This window comes from Tachysurus vachellii, chromosome 3 (assembly GCF_030014155.1).
Source record: "Tachysurus vachellii isolate PV-2020 chromosome 3, HZAU_Pvac_v1, whole genome shotgun sequence".
Taxonomy (NCBI): Eukaryota; Metazoa; Chordata; class Actinopteri; order Siluriformes; family Bagridae; genus Tachysurus; species Tachysurus vachellii.
In genome coordinates, this window is record NC_083462.1 from 25,628,715 (window position 1) to 25,645,944 (window position 17,230).

Genomic DNA, 17,230 nt, shown 5'->3' on the forward strand with positions numbered 1-17,230 from the left:
TATTCTCGTTGGGTCCACATGGGTTTCTTAGGGGTCTTCCACTTTCTTCACATTGTCCAAAAACTTGAACTGGCATTTCTCAGTAGCTCCTGTAAGAGCTCTATAAGACATAGTGATTATTTCATTATACTCACTTTATTCTTATCCACTTCTATTGGAATTGAGCCACAATTTTCTCAAGATAGGTTACTTCAAAGCCAAGCATTCTCCACTTAGGAATCAATTTTATTCTTCTCACACTTTCCTCTGTAAGGTAAGGCACTTCAGACATTGTAAATGCTGCAGTAAAATGGAAATGTCCTTGGTTGCAATTCCAATGCGTTTACGAGAGTTGACTCTTTGAAGTACTTCTTGGCACTGAGGGTGATACTTAGCATCCAGTTGTCTATATTGGTATTTGCTCTCTCTCTCTCTCTCTCTCTCTCTCTCTCTCTCTCTCTCTCTCTCTCTCTATCTTTCTCATTCTCACAGACTAAGGCAGGAAATCAATGCATTTTGGAAAGCATCTCAGCTATTTTATTGATGCCACTGTATGGGAACTTCAGTCAAACAGATCTGCACACTGTGTTAAAACATAGAAGCTTAGGCTACTATCTAATCTCATGCAAAATTCAAGGTTCAAAGTGAGTACAATTCATAAAAAAAATGAATAAATCAAAAGCTAATGGCTTTAGTTGGGGTATTTTTGATAATGGGATTTCATTGCAGTATAGTAATTGCGAAAGCTTAGAGTACAAACGAAGCCGATCTTGAAAATCAGTTATGAATATCATGTTGAACAACCCTTTCCAAATGTTTAACAAATTTTAAATAAACCTGAACTTACATGAAAACCCTGTGGCTTACAAGAACTCGTTAGGGAAATTGGTTATATGTATGGATGTATAAAAAATTTAATAAAAAAATATTTTAAAATAATGCTTCTTAAAGTTCTCCAAAGGTTAATGAACATAATTTTTATGAATAAAGGGTATACATAAATTAAATGAATAGGCAAAAAATCATGAATTATAATAATATTATAAAAGTCAACAAAAGAAAGTCCAAATTGTGCTGTGTGCTTTCATCATCTACTGTTCTGCAGAATGATTTAAAAAAGACCATAAAAGGAGCAGAAGCCAAACATACACACCTGTGGGCTCCAAACGTTATAGCAGTACTTTTCCCTACTTACTACTGACTCTTTAGCACTTTTGATGTCTTTTGTTTCTATACAGGTATTTTTATTTTCACATTCAAAATTCTTTTACAATTAGGCAAAACACAGGTTCTACTTCTACATACAAATGGCTTCCTTTTTTAAAATGTGACTCAGATAAGGAGAGCAGTAAACAAGGTGCACTACTGTCCTCTGGTGTCCAATGAGCAGACTTTCACCTTGCATAGACAGCCTTTCTTTATTAGGTTTGGTCAAAATGTAAAAACAAAACAAAACATACACTTATTTTTCTGATAACTGTGTAGTTGTGCATGCCAAAGGTTTGCATACACAGACCAAAGATATTCACATTTAATTTTGCAATTAGGATTCCTACTTTATTTCCTTTAGACAACTTTTCAATTTCAGGCAATTTCACAACAATTTCAAAACAAGAGTTAAGAAACTTTTTTTTATCTTTTATACACATTTTGTAGCATTTTGTGGCAATTTTATTGCTTGAACCTGAATCAAAGTTTAGTGTACCCTTCCACGTGCTCCTAACAATACTATTTTAGCCCATTCCTTTTTACAGAACAAGTGTAATTCTGTCAGGTTTGTGGGTCTGACAAGCTTTTTCAGTTCCATCCACAAATGTATTATGGGTTTCAGATCAGGGTTTTGTAATGGCCACTAGAAAAAACTCTCTTTATTTTTTCTTTTCTTACACTTTTGGAGGTATGCTCAGTATCTCTGCCCTGCTGGAAGACCCACATGGGAATAAGTTTTGACTTTTTCGAATTTCAATTCAAATTTCTTTGTATAGCACTTTTTACAAATGATATTGTCTCAAAGCAGCTTTACAGTACATAAACATAGAACAAAATGTTATTATAAAGAATAATATAAAGATTAGATTAGATATATTTAAATGTGTTTGCATTTATCCACAATGAGCAAGTATGACTTGCTCAGGCAGGAAGGAAGAATCCTTGAGAGGAACCAGACTCAAAGGGGAACCCAACCTCATATGGGTGACACTGGAGGGTGTGATTATAAATATACACTCTGACAAATGTATTCAGAATCAGGTTTATTGGCCAAGTGTGTTGACACACACAAGTAATTTGGTTCCAGCAGTTTGTGACTCTCAAAAGTAGACACATAAATAACACTATACTATACAAGAAAACAATGCAGACGATGAGATACAATATAGACAGAATGAGTATAAAATATGAATATAGAATGAATAAAATATATAAAATATGAATATAGAATATGGACGATCAGTAATGTACATAAAGTGTTGGTGTGCAAATAACAATATTGTGCAATATTATGCTTTTTGTGCAATATACAGCAGCATTAGTGTGTAATATACAGATGATTTGATGACTGACAGTCCTAATAATGCAGTACTTTATGATAAGAAGCAGTGAATATAATTATGGTGAGTTGTTGATCAGGGTGATTGTCTGGGGAAAGAAACTGTTCCTGTGTCTGGCAGCTTTAGTAAGCTTTAGTAAGTTCTTGTAGCACCTGCCAGAAGGGAGGAGCTGAAAGAGGTTGTGTCCAGGGTGCGAAGGGTCAGTAGTGATTTTCCCTGCCTGGTTTCTGGTTCTTGTGTTGTACAAGTCCTGGAGAGTGGGCAGGTGGGCACCAATTATTTTATTTTTGATTAGTATTGATGAGGACATTAATGTCCTCAAAGACCACATTTAGTTGTCATCTCCTCTTTCGTATAGCAGAGTCTAACTGGAGCTGGTACATCTCTAGACGTCTCAGGATCCTCACAGAGTCGGCCTCATCTCAGTGGAGGTCCAAAATCTTCATGGCACGGAAGACAGTTGCTGGTACAGTACAATTAAAGTATATGTCTCTATGTTTTACTTATTATTTTGAATTATTCTTTTCATCCTGATGTAATTTATTTTGTGAATTGCACAATAACATTTTCAAGCAAAACCACACTTCACAGTTGGGATGATGTTCTTTGGGTTAAAAAGCTGAACCCTTTTTTCCATGCACATAGCACTGGTCATTATGGGCAATGATCAGTTTTTTAATCTTTTTTTGTTTCATCTAACCAACATTTCCTCAAAAAGCTGGGGGTGTTTTGAGAAAAACAACCAGCACAATTGTGTGATTTGCGAAGACAGTTTGAGAAAAAACACATACTGTATTGTTGTGATGGTTGGGTGTACTTTTGGACATACAGTGTATTTTCATGGGGTTCATGTTTTAATCACCTGAGCGCTAATCTTAATTAAAATTAATCGTATTGTTAAATTCAGTGTTGTAGAACATTAGAACAATTAGTTCCTATTAGTTCATTTTTTTTACCATCCTCTCAGAGTTTATAAGAATGTATTTCATTTCTTACTTTGCACCTTCAGACATCAAAAAGGGCATTTGTTAATTTTCTTGTTGATGACTTCTGCTTAATTAGGAGCAAATTTAGTTAGGTAGAAAGTGAATAGAAATATGAAAAAACGTGTTTAGGTAAAGATAACAAGCCCATCTTAAATAAAAATAGTATTATACCCAATAAACACATACAATTTGTTATCGTGTGATTACAAAAACAGGGTTGTGTTCGCTTATTTGTGAATGCTGTACACTAACTCTGCAAGCTTCTTGTTACGCCAACTAGACTAAATGGTATGAATCACATGAAACGATGTTATAACATAGAAGGTTAAATTTGGCGGCATAGCGTCACCATAGCAACAGGCAAACGCGACACTTCTGTGTATAAAGAACGTTGCTTCTGACCATGCGCACTGCACGACATCATAATCATCGCCCTCATTATTATTGTGTGACAGCTGCGTCCGAATGCATGTAAAGGACGTGATGTTCTTTCACAAGCATCCCGTATGTTCTAAATTCTAGAATTTTCAAATTACTATACAATATGTCTCGTAATATCTGTTATAACATGGCAAGATGGATAGCACGTGCAAGGGACACAAACGTCCCTTTTTATTTTCAACAAGCTGTAAAGGACCGTGAACCTGTGCAGATGTTGGAGGACATGCGCAATCTGGAGATGTTAAACCGGCAATTGACATACACCCCATCTGAGGCACTGCTGTATGCCATCGTGCACGACAACCAAGCCTACGCACAATACTTGCTGAATCAGTTCTCAGACGATGCACTTGCTATGCCAGGTGAGAATTTCTGCTGCTGTCCATCATCTGCTCCACACTTATCCATGGCTATCCTCTACAACAGGAAGGACATAATGGCGCTCATTCTTCATGTGGCACATAGAATGCCCTCTCCGCGGTCCTACGTGAACCGAGGAGGAGGCATTTACGTGTTGGATGACAGAACTCCACTCCATCTGGCATGTGAGATGTCACAACCAGAGACTGTCATTATGTTACTGGGAAGTGGGGCTTCACCACAAGCTGAGGATCTCGATTATATGACACCACTGGATCTCGTTCTCATGAAGCTACGGACTTCCAAAGTGAACATAGGTGCCAAGAAGTTGTGCCTCGAAAGGCTGCTCATGTTCATGCCTGAAGTGCGGTTCAACATGAAAAGCTCACTGAAAAATGATCCAGAGAACTGGTCAAAAGTTCTGGGAGAGGAGACGTTTAACTATCTGGTTGGAAGAATTCCAGGAACTCTCTTTCTCATAGCTATGCAAAGAACTCTGGCTCAACTGCCTGCTCAAAATTTTTTTAAAAGTCTGGACGAACTGCCCATTCCAGCTTTTCTGAAACCTATCACATCACAAAGGACAATATTTTTACATGACTAATAATAACTGAACAAGCAATGTATGTGTTTCCTAGTCGTTCTAATGAGTATGAAAATTATTTGTTGTACATTCTACCAGAGCTTTATGTTTGAGAACATGCTTGTATGTGTTTTATTGGAAAACCTGATGTTCTGGTTTGTTTTTTTCATGTCGTTTTTGTCTGAAGTTAAAAGACGAATCCTGATTTTAAGTTTTTCTTTTTATGTGAAGCATTCGATAGTATTTCCATCTGAAAGGCCATTAAAACACATACCAAACCCTTAATTCTGTTCACTATACTATTTAAGTTACGATTTTAAGGTGTGTTTTGTGTGTTTTATCATGATACAATCATAACACTGACTACTGAAAGAGAGATTCTAATTTTTTTTTCTGTGTTCTTCTGTCCAACCATGATTTAAAGGTAGGGTCACCGATATTTGAGAGATGCTTCAGAAAACTGCGTTGGGCCACGAAACAAAACAAAAATCAAAACAAATGTGTAGCCAATGAGCAGTAAGGGGTGTTCCTAATAAATTGGCCTGTTCCTAATATTCTGGCCTGTTCCTAATAAATTGGCTTCTTTAATCGGATGGGGGCAACAGTGTCTACTGTGCTAGTGAAGATAGCACCTATGCTAACAATCTATTTCATCTAGATTGTTTGCGTTTAAGGGTAAGTTGGTAAGTTGACTGATCAGGCAGATTATTTGTGAATCTGTCTTTAGTGGTTGGAATAATAGTTCTACCAATTAATCTGTTCTACAGGTTGTGTGTACAGTATGAGGAAATAGTCTGTGATGTCATCACATTGAGGTATGATACCTATTCCGTGTGATATTAAATCTAAAGCATGATTAAGATGATGAGTTGGTCAAGTGATGTTTTGTTTAAGCCCAAATGAGTATAGTAGGTACATAAAAGTGAGTCCTAATGCATCGTTTGTATTGTCAACAGGATTTTTTTCATGTGTATGTCCAAAAGTGCAACATTAAGAATGATCTCTTCAAAGGAATTAAATCTAAAACGTGTTCTATAATAACAGTAAGGAAATCGCTAAAGAGAGTGGCAACACCACCTCCACGACCAATCTGACAAGGCTCATGCTTATAGATATAACCTGATGGGGTAGACTCATTTAGACCAATGTAATCATTTGGTTTAAACCAAGTTTCAGTAAGGCAGAATGCAGTAAGGCTGTTTTCTGAGATGACTGCATTTACAAAAAGTGCTTTGGGTGCAAGTGATCTAATGTTCAGAAGCCCAAACTTTAGGAACTGTTTTTGTTTGTTGCTTTGGCATTTTTCTGGTCTAATTATGGTATGTGTGCATTTGTATCAATTTAATGAGTTAAAGGATAGCTATCAGAATTAAGCTTTAATTTGTAATTTACCAGTCAGATGGTGTGCACCCTGGAGATGTTGTCCTAGAGGATTTCAGCGCTAACTCTGCTGGGGTGCAGGCAATCAGCATGGAAAGAAAACATTCCAGTTGTCAATAAAGAGTAGATTCTGATCATGACACCATAACTGTAGCCATTCATTTAAGGCAAAAAGTCTACTGAACCCCTCAATTCCTCGCTGGTACGTGGGAAGCGGTCCAGAAACGATGATCGTTGCCGTGGCGATGTGCTGCAAACTGTCTCCACCAGCGACTTGAAGTCCCTCTTCAGGATCTCCGACTGCCTCAGGCTGCTGTCGTTCGTGATGTTCTTGCTCAGGATCCCAGGTACCTGTGCAGCGACATCAAGAACAGGAGCAGCAGGTAAACAGCAAGTGCATATCTTACCTTTAGCCACAGTAGCACGGTGGAGGGCGAGAGGTCTCGACCGGGACCAGGCTCGCATCTTCCTCTGCTGCTGCACCAGGATTGATTCACATCTGCACTGCCATTGCTTAATTTGTATTTTCAATGCTAGTGTGTGTGTGTGTGTGTGTGTGTGTGTGTGTGTGTGTGTGTGTGTGTGTGTGTGTGTATGAGTAAAAGGATAATCTGTCTTTAATGAGACAAAAGGCAGTATTTTCAGATAAAAAATACAAGCAATAGAATAAATAAAGAATAAATAAAGATGCTTAATAATAAACATTGATATGTTTGTTTATTAATGGTAACAAATAAAAGTAAGAAAAAGCAAACCTCTTGTTATATGCCAACTAGTCCACAGTCTGCCATCTTTGAATAGACTGTTCCTGTCAGTCAATTAAATTAGTGTACAAGGAAACACCTTCATATAAGAACTAAATGTATATTAAATTAATATATGTCATGTAGAATAAGTGCAGGGTACTTGTAATATTTAAATAAGATCACATTTCTCACAAAAGACTCATTACATACGTTTCGTCACTGTCAAGATTCATTTTCTATTTCTTCTGTGGCTTAGATTCAAACTTAAACTTCTACATTCCACAAAGTTCTGCATGGTGACAAGATGGTGACAAGATTATGTCCCGTCATTTGTGAGACTCAGATTCACACTACCACTGCTAAATCTGTATTGTCGATGCAATCGTGTGTGTAAGTATTCATTCATTATCAGTAACTGCTTTATTGTTAGAGATAAATCCAATGTACTATCCAATATCATTATAATGATAATCAAAATAAAGGTCTTGCAAATCCATGGTGATGTATTCATCGTGTTCTTTGTCTTTTATCTACATAGTTTCTAAAGATGTTGTATACATTCAGATGCAAACAAAATCTATAATATGTGTCCACTCTTATGTCTACTTATATGTCTATGCATATGTAAATTTCAGTGCCTTTTAGAAAAGAAAAAACTCACAATAGATAACGTTCAGCAGCTTTTTGAGAGCTGAGAAATGTGTACGAAGGAAAATATTGATTGGAAAGTGAAAAAAGTACTAATTAATGATCCTCACTGAACATCCTGTATCAGCCAAACAACCGATAATCTTATTCAAGGTTCATTGTCATTTTGATAAGAAAGACTGATTTAGATGGATTGCCTACTTGATAGTTATCTACTATATACTATTTAAGTTATGATTTTAAGGTGTGTTTTGCACTGCATTGTCATGATAAAATCATAACACTGACTACTGAAAGAGAGATTCTAATTTTTTTTTCTGTGTTCTTCTGTCCAACCATGATTTAAAGGTAGGGTCACCGATATTTGAGAAATGCTTCAGAAAACTGCGTTGGGCCACGAAACAAAACAAAAATCAAAACAAACGTGTAGCCAATGAGCAGTAAGGGGCGGGTCTTGTCAATATGGGCAGAGAGAGTGTTCAGTGCACATGTGTGATATCAGCAGAAAGCGGTTTTAACATTGACATGGAGGATAAAAACAAAGAAAGAAAGCGAAGAAAGGCTTACGATAAGGTCAGAAGTAGGACCCGTGTTAATATAGGATCAGCTTTCCAGCGCTGGAGAGAACTGAAGGAGCGGGAAGTTGGCCGCATATTCACAGATTTGAGTTTCCTGAGTCAATAACTCCTGAGCTAAACGGTGTTACTACACAAATAACACCTCTGTTTATGTACTGAGCCTGTACTAAGGTCCATGTTTTGCTGTTCCAGTACAAAACTTGAGTTCCTAATATTTTGGCCTGTTCCTAATATTCGGGCCTGTTCCTAATAAATTGGCCTGTTCCGAATAAATTGGCCTGTTCCTAAAATTCTGGCCTGTTCCTAATATTCTGGCCTGTTCCTAATAAATTGGCCTGTTCCTAATATTCGGGCCTGTTCCTAAAAAATTGGCCTGTTCCTAAAAAATTGGCCTGTTCCTAATAAATTGGCCTGTTCCTAATAAATTGGCCTGTTCCTAATAAATTGGCCTGTTCCTAATATTCTGGCCTGTTCCTAATAAATTGGCCTGTTCCTAATATTCTGGCCTGTTCCTAATATTCTGGCCTGTTCCTAATAAATTGGCCTGTTCCTAATATTCTGGCCTGTTCCTAATAAATTGGCCTGTTCCTAATAAATTGGCCTGTTCCTAATATTCGGGCCTGTTCCTAATAAATTGGCCTGTTCCGAATAAATTGGCCTGTTCCTAAAATTCTGGCCTGTTCCTAATATTCTGGCCTGTTCCTAATAAATTGGCATGTTCTTAATAAATTGGCCTGGCCAGAATATTAGGGTTTTGTGATCTCAGAGCATGTGAAGGATTGTAACGTTAGAAGACTGGTTTAGAGACTTCTAGAGACTTGTATGTAAATATCAGCAGTTTGTAATCAATTTTAAACTTTATCAGTGAAGAATCTCAGTACTGAACTGTGATGGAATACTGTTTTCAGATTTTTTGTTAATCAGTTCTCACCCAATTAAAAATTTATATAAAGTGGTTATAAAAGGTAAATTCTGTCCAATTCAACAATTCAGTTGTAGGTTTCTGTGGTGTAAAAATTAAAACAAGATAAATCAAGTCAGTCTATTTCTACCTTTAAAGTCATAAAGCAATCAACAAAATTGATAAGGGAAAAACAAACCAAGAAAACACCAAAGAAAAAGAAAAACGTACAATATACGGTCGCATACATGTGCAAACTTTAATAATGAAGCATGTGACTGTGCTCACATTCACACTCAGAATCTAAAATAATTATCATGCAGTCGTCTTCAATAAAGTGATTCTCATTAACCACAGATAAAGATCAGCTGTTTCTGTATGATTTTATTGACATCATCTTGGCTTTGACTAACTGCTCAAATTATGGACCATAAATATCGTACAAAGCCTGAACTGGATCTTCTTGTTTTTAAAAGGTATTGATCAGCAGAAAGTTACAAAGAAATTTCCAAGACATTGGATTAACCATGGATTAAATTGTTAAGACCATCATCAAATGGTGAAGAAAATTGTAATACATTGACATTACCTATAATTTAGTGTCATTCACACATGTTCAATAAACATTTCTGATCCAAATGTATGATGTAAAACACACATCAGTTACAGTGAGGGGAAATTTTTTTCTGTGTAGGCCCTTTGTTGGTATGTCAGAATATAGGGACAAACACAACAGATATATTTTATATTGGGATCTTTTATTCCCGACTGTGACCCGAAGAACTGTTGAGAAAAAATCTCAAATGAAGGAGTATGTGTTACGTATAATATAAAACCTGATTTTAGAGATGTAGCTGCTTTAACAATATTAATAAGCAAAATAGTTAAGTAAACACTAAAGAGCATAAATAGTAGTTTGTAAATTGAGGTTGATCAAAAATAAAATAATCACTCAGGAAACAGGGTAGGGTATGAAAAGGAACAGGTTTTATTAAAGAATGGTCTAATCGAGATAAATGTAAGAACAACCAGGGGAAGGGGATCTAGCGGCAGCCGGGGAAGTGGGATTGAGAGACGGGAGAAGGAATAGGTGGGGAGGAATACTTAGAAGATAATGGGCCCTGACTGGGAGGAGAAAGAGGAGGGGGAGATGGGGAAGCATAGGGAGATGCAGGGTTGATTCTTAGGCCATCATATGCCCCACAGGCATAACAATAATTCAATGGACGAAGGGGAGTTTGAGTGCTGTGTTTGATAAAGGGAGGAGAGGTAACTGGATCGGTTTGAGTGGCAGCATCTCAGTAGAGGGCACGGTGAGAGATGGTGATAGGTGAGGTGGCATAGTTGGTAGTGTCGGTGGCGTAAAGACGATCCAAGTAGTAGGATAACTCCACAGCCAGAGCAGACAGTTTAGAATGCCTGAAGTGGCACAGACGGCTATTGTGTGCAGCCTGAGTCATCATTCTACCCGGATGAGGATAAGGCCTGGGTGGAGATGGCTGATGAGGCCTAGTGTTCCTAGAAGCCTTGGTATCTAACAGTACAGAGAAAAGGGGGTAAATAAGAAAGTATAAAAATTAAGCAAGGCTTGGGCCAGTCTATTGTATGATTAGTACAAAAGAACATGTATGAAAAAACAGTTGCAAGCACTAAAAGACATAGCTACATGTAATGTAATCATCTATAATCCAATCAATTGTGATTTAATCATCTACCAGCACATATAATTTAATCAACTAGAAAAGCAGGCACTGAGCATTAGCAAAATTTTTACTGAGTAATACGAATATAGCAAGCGCTGTTCTATGGCACCTAACTTGGCAGTAACAAGATGACAGAGCAGGTTGTTGTTTGTTATGATGGTGAACTTGGAACCCAGCAAATAGCTCCTAAACTTCACTGTCACCGCCCACTTCAGTGCCAAAAGCTCAAAGTTTCATGCTGCTGTAGTTTCTATCATTTTTTTCAGCTCCTTGCAGCCTCCAAGGAGGGTGAGGAGTGTGCGTGAGGGGTGTGTGGGGTTATCCACAATGCTGTTGGTCCAGTAAGGGACTTTATTGTTTAGACTGATACAATTAGAAAGACTGTGTTACCCTGTGCTGCAGGACTTGACGTCCCAATAGGGAGGAATTTTGAATCATGCCATGCCCTACACTGTCGAGCTACATGTCCAATCCAGTCACATCTCAGGCAGAATGCCTGACCATCATACTAATTGTTACATTAATTCTTCCCAACCAGTGGAAATGTCTATTATAATGACACCAGCAACAACATGCACAGGAACATGTTTTATATCTGTATATGACTTTGTATGAATTACTCACTCACTCACTCACTCACTCATTTTATACCGCTTATCCGAACTACCTTGGGTCACGGGGAGCCTGTCTCAGGCATCATCGGGCATCAAGGCAGGATACACCCTGGACGGAGTGCCAACCCATCACAGGGCACACACACATACACTCATTCACTCACGCAATCACACACTACGGACAATTTTCCAGAGATGCCAATCAACCTACCATGCATGTCTTTGGACCGGGGGAGGAAACCGGAGTACCCGGAGGAAACCCCCGAGGCACGGGGAGAACATGCAAACTCCACACACACAAGGCGGAGCCCCCAATCGAACCCAACCCTGGAGGTGTGAGGCGAACGTGCTAACCACTAAGCCACCGTGCCCCACCTTGTATGAATTATTTCCTGTTAATTTCATTTACTTAAACATGGCATTGTTTATGCTAAAAAATAGATATTTATGTAATTTTAAAAGACATTCTGTGTGTAAACCTGAAATAATGATATGCAATGGGTGTATACTGAATAACAAAAACAAATGTGCCTGAATACTATTCCCTTTACTGTAAGACCCCTTCACCCTAATCTTTGAAAGTGATATTACTTTGTTAGATATACATGTGCATGCACTCTCATACACAGATAGGATCATGACTATCCTTAGTACATACCTTATGAACCAGCTGTAGATTGTAGCTTTGCACAATTAACTTACAAATATTGCATATAGTAACAATATAAGCTCAGATAACATTTGGTTAAAGTTGAATTTCAAATCTCACACCGAGCCAACAAACTAGTTTGCAACGTTGAATCATAGCCTACTAGTAGCAAGCAAACCATTGGCATGTACCCAAGTTTGCCATAGCCATGCCCTACACTGTCATGCCCAATCCATTCACATCTCAGGCAGAATGCCTGACCATCATACTAATTGTTACATGAATTCTTCCCAAACAGTGTAAATGTCTATTATAATAACACCAGCAACAACATGCACAGGAACCTGTTTTATATCTGTATATGACTGTGTATGAATTATTTTCTGTTAATTTCATTTAGTTAAACATGGCATTGTTTATGCTAAAGAATAGATGAATAGATAAATAACTGTTAGATATACATGCCTGTGTTATTCCTATTGGGTGGGAGTGATTTTGAATAGGAGGGGCACGGTGGCTTAGTGGTTAGCACGTTCGCCTCACACCTCCAGGGTCGGGGTTCGATTCTCGCCTCCACCTTGTGTGTGTGGAGTTTGCATGTTCTCCCTGTGCCTCGGGGGTTTCCTCCGGGTACTCCGGTTTCCTCCCCCGGTCCAAAGACATGCATGGTAGGTTGATTGGCATCTCTGGAAAATTGTCCCTAGTGTGTGATTGTGTGAGTGAATGAGAGTGTGTGTGTGTGTGCCCTGCGATGGGTTGGCACTCCGTCCAGGGTGTATCCTGCCTTGATGCCCGATGACGCCTGAGATAGGCACAGGCTCCCCGTGACCCGAGGTAGTTCGGATAAGCGGTAGAAGATGAATGAATGAATGAATGATTTTGAATACAAAATGTTAATCTTGAAAATTAACATCTGTCATATGTGATCTTAAGTGTTATTGTCTTTTGTTCAGTTCATTTAACTAGTAAAGATGATGCATGAGAAGCAGTTGCAGCTTTTCATTAAATGTTTGTGTTTTATTACTTGCTTCGGTTATAAATGACCAAAAATGCACAGATGAATAACCTTCTATAACAATTGAAACCTGTTAGTAACTTATTATAGGAAGATTGTGATCCTTAGCTGCCTTTTGATTGCATTTGATTTTACCACGCTTGTAAATGTCCCTGGATAAAAGCAAGTTATGAGTAAATGCATGCAAATGTTTGAGTGTTCTACTTGTCTGACCTGAAATGCATTTTCAGTGCCACAAAACCATTATGTGAGGCTATAATATTGAAATGAGTGACAGTGTGAATCAAGCATCCTTAATTGGACTTACTGTAGGCAAGTATGAAATTGTGATTTGTTCCTTTCAAATAATGTTTACATAATTACCAGTTGTTGGCAATAAGTCAGGCCCAGCAAAGAAAGTGATTCATTATGCAGGTTTTAGTTTACCATTTTTTTCAGTATTATTTAACTAGTAGATAATTTATTTTTATTTATTTAATGATGCAAAATGCAGGTTCTACTCCTACATACAAATGGTTTCCATTTTAAATATCTGTGACTCAGATAAGGAAAGCAGTAAACAGGGCGCACTACTGTCCTCTGCTGCCCAATGAACAGACTTTCACCTTGCATGGAAAGCCTTTCTTTATTTTATCAAGGTTTGGTCAAAAGTTTAAAAAAAAAAATAAACATATACTTATTTTTCTGATAACTGTGTAGTTGTACATACACGTATAGTGTACAGAGGCCAAATGTTTACATACACAAATCAAAGATATTCACACTTAATTTTACAATTAGGGTTCCTACTAAGTTCCTTATGACAACAACTTTTCAGTTTCAAAGACAATTTCACAACAATTTCAAAACAACAGTTGAAATTATTTCAGCTTACATACACAATTCTTTAGCATTTTGTGGCCTTTAGTTGCTTGAACTTGAATCAAAGTTTAGTTTATCCTTCCATGTGCTTCTCATACTCTTTTAACCCATTCCTTTTTACAGGTGTAAACAGGTGTAATTCAGTCAGGTTTGAGGGTCTGACAAGCTTTTTCAGTTCCATCCAAAAAATGTATTATGGGTTTCAGATCAGGGTTTTTTAATGGCCACTAGAAAATACACTCACTTTATTTCTTTATTTTCTTACACTTTTGGAGGTATGCTCAGTATCTCTGCCCTCCTGGAAAACCCACATGGGAGCATGTATCAACTTTAACTATATATCTTGAGGTTTTGCTTTACTATTTGAACTACTGCTCTTCCTCCTGATGTAATTTATTTTGTTAAGTGCACAAGAACATTTTCAAGCAAAACCACACTTCACTGTGGGATGATGTTCTTTGGGTTAAAAAGTTGAACACTTTTTCCTTGCAAATAGCACTGGTCATTATGGGCAATGATCAGTTTTAATGATCTTTTTTGTTTAATCTAACCAACACTACAATTTAAAAGAAAAACATACAGCACAATTGTGTGATTTGCAGCAACAGTTTGAGAAACAACACATAACGTATTGGTGTGATGGTCGGGTGTCCACATACTTTTGGCCACCATCCCCTCAGAGTTAAGAAGACAAAAAAAGCCAATCTTAAATAAAAATAGTATAATACATGATAAATAAATACAATTTGTTACACGCGACACTTGCGTGTATAAAGAACGTTGCTTCTGAGCATGCGCACCAAGCCGGCACTGCAGCGACATCATAATCATCACCCTCATCATTATTGTGTTAGTGACAGAATGCCTGGAAAGGACTACTGATGTGATGTTCTTTCACGTAATCAGGTAGTATGTATGTGTGCACGTATTTGTGGCGAATGAACGTGAGTTCTATATCTAAATTCTGTTCTAAATTCTAGAATTTCCAGAATACTATACTATATGTATCATAATACCTGTTGTAGCTTGGCAAGATGGGTGGCACGAGCAACGAACACAAACTCTTATGTTTTCGTTTTTACCGAGCTGTAAGGGACCATGAACCTGTGCAGACGTTGGAGGACATGCGAAAACTGGAGATATTTCACTGGGAAGAAGGCAGCCGGCAACGGACATACACTCCATCTGAGGCACTGCTGTATGCCATCGTGCAAGACCCCTGAGTTTACGCACAATACTTGCTGAATCAGTTCTCAGACGGTGCTCTTGCAATGTCAGGTGAGAATTTCTGTTGCGGTCCATCATCTGCTCCGAAGTTAGCCATGGCTGTCCGCTACAACAGGAAGGACATAATGGCTCTCATTCTTCATGTGGCACATAGAATGCTCACTCTACGGTCCGACATGAACCAAGGAGAATGCAAACATATGGAGCAGGGCAGAACTCCACTTCATCTGGCATGTGAGCTGTCACACTCAGATGCTGTCATAATGTTACTGCGAAGTTGGGCTTCACCACAAGCTGAGGATCACAATGGTGTGACACCACTGGATCTCATTCTCAAGCATCTACGGACCTCCAAAATGAACACACGTGCCAAGATGTTGTGCCTGGAAAGGCTGCTCATGTTCATGCCTGAAGTGTGGTTCAAAATGAAGAGCTCACTGAAAAATGATCCACAGTACTGGTCCAAAGTTCTAGGAGTGGAGACGTTTAACTACTTTCTCATAGCTATGCAAAGAACTCTGGCCCAACTGCCTGCTCAAAATTTTTTTAAAAGTCTGGACGAACTGCCCATTACAGTTTTTCTGAAACCTGTCACACAGCCCTTAATGCAGTCCTAACACTGGAACTCCTACTGAAACATACGTTTGTTTTGTTTTTTCTTTTTATCGAATTTATATCTGTGTGACTGGCATAAATTTGGCATGTAAATTCGTGTGCATTTGTGTGTGAACGTGTGTGCATTTATGTGGCATGAAATGAATGATTTAACCAATCACTGTAACTTAAGATAACAGTAAAAGTAAAAACGTCTTCCTGCTCTCAAATTAAATAATGGAAACACCTCTTTAATTAAAAAAGGACAATATTTTTACATAACTAATAATAACTGAACAAGCAATGAATGTGTTTTCTAGTGGTTCTAATGAGTATGCAAATTATGTATTGTAAAAAAACTAAATTTAATGTAATGTAATGTTGTATTGTAAATTAAATTTAATGTAATGTCATGTAACTTTTATTCTACCAGAGCATTATGTTTGAGAACATGCTTGTATGTGTTTTATTGAAAAACGTGAAGATCTGGGGGGTTTTTTCACTTTGCTTTTTTTATTGACTTTTAAAACAGTTTAAACAGTCTGAAGTTAAAAGACGAATCCTGATTTGAAGTTTTTCTTTTTATGTGAAGAATTCGAAAGTATGTCCATCTGAAAGGCCATTAAAACACATACCAAACCCTTAATTCTGTTCACTATACAGCGCTATACTATAAGTTACAATTTTAAGGTGGGTTTTGCACTGCATTATCATGATACAATCATAACACTGACTACTGAAAGATTATTATTGTATGAAACTCTGGGGGACGGGGACGGGGACGGGGACGGGGACGGGGACGGGGACGGGGACGGGGACGGGGACGGGGTGGCTTAGTGGTTAGCATGTTCGCCTCACACCTCTAGGGTTGGGGGTCCCGCATCCCGCATGCATGTTCTCCCCGTGCCTCGGGGGTTTCCTCCGGGTACTCCGGTTTCCTCCCCCGATCCAAAGATATGCATGGTAGGTTGATTGGCAGGCTCTGGAAAACTGTCCGTAGTGTGTGATTGTGTGTGTGTGTGTGCCCTGCGTAGGGTTGGCACTCCGTCCAGGGTGTATCCTGCCTTGATGCCCGATGACGCCTGAGATGCCCGATGACGCACAGGCTCCCCGTGACCCGAGGTAGTTCGGATAAGCGGTAGAAAATAAATGAATGAAAATCTGGGTACCAGCAATATTTAATATGCAAGTCTGTTTTTTCTGTGTTCTTTTGTTCAACCGTGATTTATGTGTAACCATTATATCTTCAAGTCATTTACGTTATTGTGGACAAAATAATTTAAAAAAAATCCATTCTGAATCTCCATCCCACCATCTCTTAGAACCACTGACTGGTGACAGTACATGAGTCATTTGGTACCTGGCTATACAGAAAGAATACAAAAAAAAACTTTGGTCCACAATACACTTCTTGTT

At 38.2% G+C, this 17,230-nt stretch overlaps 1 protein-coding gene and 1 pseudogene across 1 annotated transcript; both read left to right on the plus strand.

Annotated features, from left to right (window-relative positions):
• The first annotated feature begins 4,082 nt into the window (after nt 1-4,082).
• Nucleotides 4,083-8,500, plus strand: LOC132842432 (ankyrin repeat domain-containing protein 9-like). The gene is made up of 2 exons (XM_060865109.1): nt 4,083-4,888; nt 8,407-8,500. The coding sequence occupies exons 1-2, from the start codon at nt 4,083-4,085 to the stop codon at nt 8,498-8,500; spliced, it is 900 nt and encodes a 299-aa protein (XP_060721092.1).
• A 6,327-nt stretch (nt 8,501-14,827) lies between these two features.
• LOC132842321 (ankyrin repeat domain-containing protein 9-like) lies at nt 14,828-16,053 on the plus strand (annotated as a pseudogene).
• Nucleotides 16,054-17,230: the final 1,177 nt, after the last annotated feature.

Bases quoted from the DNA above. Each gene is read 5' to 3' on its own strand.
- LOC132842432 (XM_060865109.1), top strand. From the start codon at position 4,083: ATGGCAAGATGGATAGCACGTGCAAGGGACACAAACGTCCCTTTTTAT. The intron at 4,889-8,406 runs ATCACAAAGGAC...CTGTTTATGTAC, and splicing joins GCTTTTCTGAAACCTATCAC to TGAGCCTGTACTAAGGTCCA.